Source organism: Tamandua tetradactyla, chromosome 12 (genome assembly GCF_023851605.1).
Source record: "Tamandua tetradactyla isolate mTamTet1 chromosome 12, mTamTet1.pri, whole genome shotgun sequence".
Classification (NCBI taxonomy): Eukaryota; Metazoa; Chordata; class Mammalia; order Pilosa; family Myrmecophagidae; genus Tamandua; species Tamandua tetradactyla.
This window is the reverse complement of record NC_135338.1, coordinates 36,802,304-36,813,229: the sequence shown is the minus strand read 5'-3', so window position 1 is coordinate 36,813,229 and position 10,926 is coordinate 36,802,304. Positions and strand designations below refer to the sequence as shown.

Below are 10,926 nucleotides of genomic sequence, written 5' to 3'. Positions count from 1 at the left end.
TTAAGTGTTTAGAGTCAAGCGCAGCACACAGCAAATGCTGTGGAAGTGCTTGATAAATGAAATTCTGACAGTTCTCGCAGGTAGGAATTGTGATCCTCATTTTCAAGTTGAATGAGCTAGTGAGAGGTAGAGCTGAGATCTGGCCACAAGATCACCTGACTCTCCAGAACCTATGTTTTTTTTCAGCCAGATCACACTGCCCCCAAGGTAGGAGACATGGAGGGGTTCAAGACTGTTATGGGAGGGGAGTGGGGCAGGAGGGTGCTCTTTCTGCCCTGGGGTGAAGACCTGGGCCATGGCTGCAGCCTGGTACTGGGCGGCTGGCTGCGGAGCCCCCGTGGCCTTTAGTTCCCCAGGCTGCTGGACCCTCTGTCTGAACAGATGAATGCTGCGAGTGGGAGGCAGAGAAAACCAGGATGGTCCCACCCTCTGGGCGTGTGACTGGTGGAGGGAAGGAACTGCAGATGGACAGCCAGGCCTGCAGCCTGGAACAGCAAAGGGACAGGCCCGGGTGGGCAGGCGGAGGACGGTAACCATGGTCAGTGATCCGGGGACAGCTGCACCAAACGGAGGGCCTGGGCATGGCCCTGCAGGGGCAAGACCCCACCCCTGCAGGACCAGGCCCGTCCCCGGGATGCCTTTCTGCCCTGACTTGTGAGGGCTTTGTGCAGGGAGGATTTGTTCCAAGTCTGACTTCCTGGGGCATTTGCTTAATTTGTGTTTCCTAGTCCTCGCCCCCTAGAAACAGTGTTCGAAAGGCCTGAGGGGGGGTCTGGTGGTCTGTTTCCAACAAGAGCCCTGGAAGAGACTCATGCCGGGGGTCTGCAGACTGGCATTTTGGAACCACTGCCTTAACTCGCTTCTCTTCCCCCGGCTACAGTTTCTTCATCTGTCAGATGACGGGGTTGGACCGTGTTTCTTCCGTGGGTAGAAATCTGGTTTCAATCCTCCTTTTTATGCCTGTCTGACTATAGCCCCACTCTGGGGGCTTTAGAGCAGGCAGTGTGTGCTGGTTTGAAGGGAAGTATGCCCCCTAAGAAAAGCCATGTTTTAATATGGATCCCATTTCTTAAAGGTAGAATAGTCTCTATTCAATGCTGTGTATTTGGGACTGTGATGGGATCATCTCCCTGGTTGATGAGATTTAGTTAAGAACGGTTGTTAAACTGGATTAGGGGATGACATGTCTCCACCCATCTGAGTGGGTCTTGATTAGTTTCTGAAGTCCTATAAAAGAGGAAACATTTTGGAGAATGAGAGACTCAGAGAGAGCAGAGAATGCTGCAGCACCATGATGCAGAGTCCACGAGTCAGCAACCTTTGGAGATGAAGAAGGAAAGTGCCTCCCGGGGAGCTTCATGAAACAGGAAGCCAGGAGACAAAGCTAGCAGATGATGCCGTATTTGCCATGCGCCCTTCCAGCCGAGAGAGAAGTCCTGACTGTGTTCACCATGTGCCGTCTCACTTGAGAGAGAGACCCTGAACTTCATCGGCCTTCTTGAACCAAGGTATCTTTCCCTAGATGCCTTTGATTGGACATTTCTTTAGACTTGTTTTAATCGGGACATTTTCTAGGCCTTAGAACTGTAAACTTGCAACTTATTAAATTCCCCTTGTTAAAAGTCATTCCGTTTCTGGTATATTGCATTCCAGCAGCTAGCAAACTAGAACAGATTTTGGTACCAGAGAGTGGGGTGCTGCTGCAGTTTGCAAATACCAAACATGTTGGAACGGCTTTTTAATTGGATAAGGGGAAGATTCTGGAGGAGTTGTGAGAAGCTTGATAGAGAAGGCCTAGAATGCTTTGGAGAGACTGTTGGTAGAAATGTGGACTCTAAAGATACCTCTGATGAGGTTTTAGAAAGAAATGAGGCACGTGTTATTGAAAACTGGAAGGAAGGTGATCCTTGTTTTAAAATGGCAGATAATCTGGCAAAGTTGACTAATGGTATTGGCTGGAAGGCAGATTTTAAAAGCCATGAACTCGGATATTTAGCAGAAGAGATCTCCAAATTAAATGTCGAAAGTGCAGTCTGGTTTCTCCTTACAGCTTATAGTGAAATGCGAAAGGAAAGAGATAAGCTGAGAACTGAACTCTTGAGTAAAAAGAAACTAGAAATTGAGGTCCTGGAAAATTCTGGGCCTACAGAAAGGGAGACTCCAGAGTATAGTGCCCTGTGTGTGGATTTAACCAAATGTGGAACCAGCCAGTCATTTCAGAGAAAGTCAGGATCAGACGTGGAGTTATCCAGGAAGGATTTGTGGAAACTCCTTCTGTCTGATGGGCATGATCCAAGGCTACTGCATAGAAAGCCAACGAGAGTGCTGTGGGACCTGTATAAACAGAGCCGCTGCCAGTCTGGACTGAGGGGTTCAGAGAAGGGACACATTGGAGGAAAAATAACTTCAGAGGCAAAACCGTGGAGGCTGAGGTCTGAAGTCAAGAAGCCTCGGGCCAGGAGAGTGGACCCACCCAAGCCCGTGGAGAGGGTGAGTTTGCCCCAAAGGCAGAGAATGGGCCTTCCACCTCGTTGCAGTGGGAGAGTCATGCCGCCTCAGGTCTTGGAGAGAGTGAAGCACGTTCCTTGGGGTTTGGGGAGAGCCTGGCTGCCACCACATGGAGGGGTTGAGCGTGTGCCCCGGAGATGGCAGAGAGCCCGGTTGTGGCCCCAATGCTTGGAGAGGGTGGAGCCGAGAAAAAGGTGGTCTCCCCAATATCCCCCAAGGTTGTATTCAGAGAGAGGCAGGCGTAGGCATTTGGAAAGGGTGGGACTGCCACTTTCTAAAGCCCTGAGGATAAATGAGTCTCAGACTTTGAAATCTAATGGACTTTGCCCTGCAGGTTTTCGAAACTGTATGGGTCCTGTGACCCCTGTGTTCCTTCCTCCCTATGGAAATGTGTATATATATCCTATGAATGTTCCTCCTTTGTATGTTGGCAGCAAATAACTTGTTGTGAGTTTTCAAAGGTCCAGAGCAAATGGAGAGAATTTTGCCTTAGGACAGACCATGCCTGTAATTGACTTGATGAGATTTTATACTGTCTCTAATTTTTTACTTCATTGTATTGCTACTGATAGGTTTAAGGATTTCTGATATTGTTATGAAATTAATGTATTTTGTATTTGGGAAAAACATGTCTTTTTTAGGGGCCAGAGGGTGGAATGTGCTGGTTTGAAGGGAAGTATGCCCCCTAAGAAAAGCCATGTTTTAATATGGATCCCATTTCTTAAAGGTAGAATAGTCTCTATTCAATGCTGTGTATTTGGGACTGTGATGGGATCATCTCCCTGGTTGATGAGATTTAGTTAAGAACGGTTGTTAAACTGGATTAGGGGATGACATGTCTCCACCCATCTGAGTGGGTCTTGATTAGTTTCTGAAGTCCTATAAAAGAGGAAACATTTTGGAGAATGAGAGACTCAGAGAGAGCAGAGAATGCTGCAGCACCATGATGCAGAGTCCACGAGTCAGCAACCTTTGGAGATGAAGAAGGAAAGTGCCTCCCGGGGAGCTTCATGAAACAGGAAGCCAGGAGACAAAGCTAGCAGATGATGCCGTATTTGCCATGCGCCCTTCCAGCCGAGAGAGAAGTCCTGACTGTGTTCACCATGTGCCGTCTCACTTGAGAGAGAGACCCTGAACTTCATCGGCCTTCTTGAACCAAGGTATCTTTCCCTAGATGCCTTTGATTGGACATTTCTTTAGACTTGTTTTAATCGGGACATTTTCTAGGCCTTAGAACTGTAAACTTGCAACTTATTAAATTCCCCTTGTTAAAAGTCATTCCGTTTCTGGTATATTGCATTCCAGCAGCTAGCAAACTAGAACACAGTGTGTGCAGATCTCACTTGCCATGGGCCGATTCCAGAGAGGTTCAAGTCACAGGGTCAGAGCCCAGGGCTCCCGAGTCCCCTCTGGCTAGCAGGGACTGTCCCTGCCCTCAGCTTCCCCTCTTTCTGGCTCTCTCCGCAGGTCTCAGCCTCTCTCAGAGGAGATGAGGAGATGCCACTGCTCCCTCCCACCCGCCTCCAGGCAGGGTCTCACGGACCCAGGCACCAGCCCCTCACTGAGCGCGCAGCCCTGACCCCACGCCAGGCCGCCGCTCCCAGGACCCTGGAGGACACCCCGCTGCTGCTGGAGCTGCAGAAGCTGCCAGGACTGGCCAACACAGACTTGAGTGCCCCAAACCCCAACATCCAGGTGAGTGCTGAGGAAGGGCCAGGGGATGCCTGGAGAGGAGCTGTACTCGTGCCCCATCCTGAGGTCAGGCCCCCATCCTGAGTTCCTCGGGGGACAGGGTGTTCTAGTTTGCTGGCTGCTGGAATGCAATATACCAGAAACGGAATGGCTTTTAAAAAGGGGAATTTAATAAGTTGCTAATTTACGGTTCTAAGGCCAAGAAAATGTCCCAGTCACAACAAGTCTATAGAAATATCCAATCAAAGGCATCCAGGGAAAGACACCTTGGTTCAAGAAGGCCGATGAAGTTCAAGGTTTCTCTCTCAAGTGAGAAGGCACATGGCGAACACAGTCAGGGTTTCTCTCTCATCTGGAAGGACACATGGCAAACACAGCATCATCTGCTAGCTTTCTCTCCTGGTTTCCTGTTTAATGAAGCTCCCTGGGAGGGGTTTCCTTCTTTATCTCCAAAGGTCGCTGGCTGGTGGACTCTCTGCTTCGTAGTGTTGCTCTCTCTGAATCTCTCATTCTCCAAAATATTTCCTCTTTTATAGGACTCCAATAAACCAATCAAGACCCACCCAAATGGGTGGAGACGTGTCGTCCCCTAATCCAGTTTAACAACCACTCTTGACTAAATCACATCATCCAGGGAGATGATCCGATCACAGTTTCAAACATACATATTGAACAGAGACCATTCTACCCTTATGAAATGGGATTTTGGTTAAAACATGGATTTTCTAGGGGGCATACTTCCTTTCAATCCAGCACACAGGGGCTCCCGTGGGGGTGGGTAATTTGGCCCCGCACCCTCCTGTGATGTCGCAAGTGACTGGGGTTCCCGTGCCCCCACCTTCTAGCCGTGGGAACTTGGGCAAGACGCTTGGCTCCTCTGAGCCTCTAGGAAAGATGAGGAGCAAACACCACCAGCCTGGAGGGCCACTGTGCGGATCACATGGGAGGGGAGCTGCGAGGGGTGCTGGAAATAGGGCAGGGCCTGCGGGTGGGATCCCTGCCCCGGCCCAGCCTCTCACTGCAGACCCCTGAAGGAGAGGCGTGGTGGGGGGAACAGACAGCCCACCAGAAGGGCTTTAGAGGAGAGGAGTCTGGAGGGACAGACACAATTCCAATTTACTTCCCCCTTGTTGTCCTGAGTATCTAATGATGATGATTCTGCGTGTTTGTGTAGCATCTATATTTACAAAACACTTTCACAGAAGAAGAAAAAAAGTCAAAGACGTACAAGGCTAGCACAAAACCTTTTTTTTTTTCTTTGTACACTATATGGCGGGGATTACATTTCATTCTTTTTCCACGTGAGTATCCCGTTATTGCAACACCATTTGTTGAACTTTTTTCTTTTTCTTTTGGTTTGTTTTTTCATTTGTTTGTTTGCTTGGGAAGTGCATGGGCTGGGAATCGAACCCAAGTCTTCTGCATGGCAGGCGAGAATTCTACCACTGAACTACCCTCGCCCCCCTGGCATATAACATTCTAAACTTGTTTGAAAGTACACAGTTGTGTGTGTGCATATACATACACATACACACAAACTGGAAGGTTAGTCACTAGAATATTCTCTGTCCATGATGGAATTATTTTCTTTTCTTTCATTTTCTTCTATAAATTTCCCAAATTCTGTGCAGTAACCTCTTATTGATTTTTAATGCCCCAAAATAATAAATATTTTTAAAGTTCCCTTTCACATAGATGACTTTCTTTAGCCACCATCTAGTAATGTGTGAACGAGAGCTCCTCTCGAGGACTGCTATGGAGATTTGGGTTCACTGGGGCCCCCAAGCCAGGCAGCCCTGTAAACAGGCCAGAATTCAAGGCCAGCTTCTCCTGCCTCCCTCATGCCTTCTTTTTAGTGGGTCTCAACCCTGGCAGCACTTCAGAAGCACCGTGCCCAGCCCCACCCCATAGCAATCAAATCCATATCTGTTTTGGGGTCTGGGAGTCAGGATGAGTTTTTTTTTTTTTTTAAGCATCTCCAGGTGATTCTAATGCACAGGGAGGCCAAGCAGGGGGACCAGGAGAAGACAGCTGGACAACTAGTTTGGAGGGAAGGCCATGCCTCTCACCCCTGCTGCCACGCCTTGGCCTTGCCTCTCCTTGGAGTCCAACTCTGAGCCCTCCCTCACCGGCGCCCCTGGTGCTGTCACCCTGCAGGTGACCATAGAGGTGGTGGAGAGCCCCCAGGCTGAGGTGGAGATGGACCTGTTGGCCGAGCCCAGCAGCCACTGGCCCCAGGATGCCCCCAGCTGGCTGCCCACCAAGGAGTTCTTCTGGCCCCTCTTCTGGAGCTACCCAGAAGGCAAGGAGCAGGGGACCCGCCTCGAGGGCAGAGCCCCAGAGGACCAGGAAGAGGAGAAGGAGGAAGAGTACCCTGCAGAGTACGGTGACGGGGAGGACCTGGAGGGCCACGAGGAGGAAGAGGAGCAGCAGCCTGAGTTCAGCGGCTGGGACCAGGGCTGGCTGGCCCCTGGGGCCTGGCTCTTCAAGGAGACAGACAGCTATGGTGAGCACAGCCCTTCTCGGGAATCCTGGGCTGCTGCCCCTTGATGTCCTGAGAGCCGCTGGGGTAGGGGAGAGTGGGCTGAGGACTTCCCAGGCAGAGGCACCCAGGGAAGCCGGGTGTCGTCCTTGCCGCCATCATTGCCATCAAATGGCAGCAATTCCACTAGCCTACAAAGTTTTTCTCTTTCAACATTTCACCCTCACAACAGCCCTGAGATCTCCTAGGCAAAGCAGATACTTGTTAATAGGATGCGTATTTATATCTATCAGTTTCCAACAAATTAAGAAATGTCATAAATCCCACTACTCATAACTGAACTCGCAGCCAGATGATGTGGATTTGAATCCTGCCACTTATCAACTGAGTGAACTTTGGGCAAGTTACTTAACCTCTCTGTGCCTTAGTTCCTTCCTCTATAGAGAATAGTTGAACCCTTCAAGGGGTTGTTGGGAGGTATTAGATGAGTTAATAATACATGGTAAGTGCTGGTATATAGTAAACATTTTATAAGTACTGGCTATGTTTACTAGAAAACAATCCAGCAACAGCACAGACTGGTCAGAAAATAAAAGATCACCCAAAGCCTGCCAGCCCCCCTTGATAAGAATTTTTACTTTTACATCTTATGGGTGCAGACAGGTTTTGGGCATGGTGTGGCTGTTTTCCTGGAGCCCGGGTGCCTATGATTTAGACTAAGTTGTGGCAGGTCTCTCCCAATTCACCCAAGAAAATGTAAGCTAACGGAATGGTTATGAGTTTAAGCTTTTCTCCATTAATTTTCCTTAAACTCTTGGTGCCGGCCGGTCCCTGCCTGCCGGGGAAGCCAGGAGGGAACCAGCTCAGTGTTTCCGGGGTGCCACAGAGAGCCCTGCCCAGCCAGCAGACTGTGGCACAGGCGTGAAGCAGGCCAGGCGCCCGAGGCAGGGGGCGGGCCACTCACCTGGGCAGCGGGGATGTTCTTCCCAGTGCTAGGGAAGAATTGCGCCCCTGGTTTTGATTGACAGAAAACCTAGAGCTCAGAGAGGGAGTGGAGTGGTCAGGCCACATTTGGACCCTGAACCTGCCAGCTTCTGGCCCCAGCTGCCTTTTTCTTTCCAGGCTGCACTGGCGCCATCTCCTACGTCTGCACAGGTTGTTCACTGCACAAGGGTAGCCGGCGGAGGGGGCAGGTGGGGGCTGAACTCCAGCCCAGGCTCCGTTCGCTAGGCCAGGAACCCTGGCTTGGGCTGCATCCTCCTCAGTGTGGGTGTCTTTGTCTGATTTGCTCAAGTGCACCCTGCGGGCTGCACTCACTCACCCCTGGCTCCCTGGCTCCACCCAGACTATGAGCCTCAAGAAGAGTGGAGTCCCTGGTCTTCCTGCAGCGGGAGCTGTGGCAACAGCAGCCAGCAAAGGACTCGGCCCTGTGGCTACGCCTGCACTGCAACTGAATCCCGTGCTTGCGATTTGTCCCACTGTCCTGGTAAGATGAGCCTCCCGGCCCCTGCCCAGCCCCTGTCCTGGTTGGGATGGTGTAGGCTCTGGCCCCGGGGAGTCTGGGCTTGTGCGGGGGTGGGTTTGGAAAAGGGGATGCAGGAAGCTCATAGGCATAGTCATCCTGCTTCATCTCAGGCCTCTCCCAGAAGCCCGGGGGCTGCATCAACCTGGCCTCCTGTCTTCCCAAAGGTGCCCAGAATGAGAACACATTGGTCTTCCCCAGTGAGGGGTGGCAGCCCCTGGACAATGCTACGGACATGCTCGGCCCAGGTCAGTGGAGGGGCTGGTCCCTGATCATAGGCATGTGGGAAGAACCTTCCCTGTGGGGAGGGAACTATTGCATGGGCGGGAATCTTGCCTTCATCCACTTGGAGGTTTGACTCCCCAGCAAGGGGGTCCTAGCATGGCTGAGCCTCCCTAGCCAGGCCCATTGGTTTTTCCCAGCCTGATAGTCCAATGATGGGCACCACAGAGCCTGGAGTCCATCTGGTAGGGTTTTTTTCCTTGGCAAGCTGGACAGGGCACAAACATTCTGGCTTCCACTTCCTGGTCACTGGAGGTTCCTGGCCAGGCTGTCTGGGGAGGGGAATGCGGCATTGTATCTCAGAAACGGCTTAGGGTCTTGAGCCCCAGGACTGCCCCTTCCAGCAGCTGGCAGCCTGAATGCTTTCACCAGCACACTCTGTGTCTGATTCTTGGTCTCACCGACAGCCTGCAGTGGCTGGTAGCTTCCTTATGGGTGAGTCCTGTGCTCAACACAGGAGAAACCTACTAAACTTGTGTCATGCGTAGGACCCTGTGCTGGGGATCCCCAGAAGACTGAGGTTGGGTTACTGGCTCAGGTCTTAAGGGGAGAGACACCCACAGCCCCGCAGCCACCTTAAGCACTGACTGCACAGCCAAGTGTGTCAAAAGGGTCTGGGAGCAAAGGAGGAGCAGTGTTTTTTTTCTGTGTGGCCAGTCAGAGGCCAGATTTCACAAGGTAGAGAGATGGGAGGAGGGCAGCATAGATAGAGGGCGCCACGGGAGCAGCCGGATGGCTTATCCAAGGTGACACTGCCCAAGAAAGGTGGAGTTAAGGCCACAAAGGGTTAATGGTTAAAATATAAAACGGCCTCCTTACCAGAACGTTAAAAACTGCTGCTCCCTAACCACCCCAGCTCCTTCCCCAGGCCCCATGATCTTCTCCACCATTCAGCATCTAAAGAGACAACACCTGTCCCCACTTGGGGCCTGGGCCTTCTCTTCCTGGGCATGACCCCTTGATCAGCCCCCACCTCACCAAGGGACTGAGCAGCTTCCCTCCGCAGATGTGGACAGCTGCGAGAAGTGGCTGAACTGCAAGAGCGACTTCCTGGACAAGTATGTGAGCCAGGTGCTGCGGGACCTGCCCAGCTGCCCGTGCGCGTACCCGCTGGAGGCCGGCGACCGCGCCGCGGTGAGCCTGCGGGACGAGCACCAGGGCCGCAGCTTCCGGTGGAGGGATGCGAGCGGCCCGCGCGAGCGCCTGGACGTGTACCAGCCCACAGCGCGCTTCTGCCTGCGCTCCCTGCTGTCCGGGGAGAGCAGCACCCTGGCGGCCCAGCACTGCTGCTACGACGAAGGCAGTCGGCTGCTGACCCGCGGCAAGGGGGCCGGCGCGCCCGACCTCATCAGCACGGACTTCTCGCCAGAGCTGCACTTCAAGGTGGACACGCTGCCCTGGATCCTGTGCAAGGGGGACTGGAGTCGCTACCACACCGTGCGGCCCCCCAACAACGGCCGGGCCTGCGCCGACAACCCCTCTGACGAGGAGTACCTGGCCCAGTTGCAGGAGGCCAAGGAGTACTGAGAGGGACTGCTGGGTGGAGACGGCAGGGAGGGGGCCGGCGGCCGTGCTGGAGAGCTCCCCTGCTGGGTCCCCTCCAAGGGAGTGCCAGGGCTCACGGAGCCTGAGGTGGGTCTAGGGCTGCCTGCTGTGGCTATGGGGTTGGGGAGAAGTTTCCAGGGTGCAGAGGGCCCAGGTGCAGAGAGGGCCCCAGGGTCACTGAGGGTGCAGGGGAATTATGTGCATATGTGTCTATGGGTGGGAGCCTCCTCTCCTGACCTTTGGGAGGGCCCAAGCTGGCCACTCACTATTCCCCCTCTCCCTCGGAGCTCAGCCCTTCTGCCCTGGATCTGCCCACAGGTGTGAACCAGGCTTTTCAGATACTTTCTCCCCTGATTCCCCGGAGCTCTTGGGAGCTGCTGTTCATCACTCAGACCCCCACCCCCGATGACCAGCTGAGGCTGCGTCAGTCCTTTCACCCTGACCACCAGCTGCCCTTTGCCAGGGTCCAGCCCTGCGGGACTGCTCCTTTGTGTTTAGGTGGTGCATGTGCTCCTCTTACCCCAGCCTGGAGCCTGCCCAGGAAAAACAACCAGTGCCCTGCAGTGAGCCTTCCTAGGGGACACCATCTCATCTGTGGCTGCAGGCCATCCATGGGGGTGGGGTTGGCCTTAACAGACTAGGTTGTGGCAGCTGGGAGCTGGCACTGCCCCGAGGCAGGGGTGGCAGCTCATGACAGCGGCCAGGAGTGGGGGGAGGTAGAACTGGCTCAGATCCGGGCATCACATGCCTGTGGTGTCCTGGTAAAACAGCTTATGGGATGGGGACATTTGATGGTTCCTGGGGTGTAAAGACCCTCCCTCCCCTCCATGGCCCATTTCAGGTTCCCGACACAGTGATATCACTACATACACTGAACGCAGAGTTGGGAAGAGAG

At 53.0% G+C, this 10,926-nt stretch overlaps 1 protein-coding gene across 1 annotated transcript; it reads left to right on the top strand.

The window, feature by feature from the left end:
- The first annotated feature begins 535 nt into the window (after positions 1-535).
- ISM2 (isthmin 2) lies at positions 536-10,013 on the top strand. Its single transcript, XM_077124356.1, has 6 exons — positions 536-595; positions 3,976-4,266; positions 6,307-6,706; positions 8,028-8,168; positions 8,372-8,452; positions 9,493-10,013. Exons 1-6 carry the CDS (start codon positions 536-538, stop codon positions 10,011-10,013), a joined length of 1,494 nt encoding a protein of 497 aa, XP_076980471.1.
- Positions 10,014-10,926: the final 913 nt, after the last annotated feature.

Excerpts from the sequence above, each read along its gene's own strand:
- ISM2 (XM_077124356.1), top strand. The coding sequence starts at position 536 with ATGGTCAGTGATCCGGGGACAGCTGCACCAAACGGAGGGCCTGGGCAT. Across the intron at positions 4,267-6,306 it reads TACTCGTGCCCCATCCTGAG|TCCAACTCTGAGCCCTCCCT; the intron begins GTCAGGCCCCCA and ends CTCTCCTTGGAG. Across the intron at positions 8,453-9,492 it reads TACGGACATGCTCGGCCCAG|ATGTGGACAGCTGCGAGAAG; the intron begins GTCAGTGGAGGG and ends TTCCCTCCGCAG.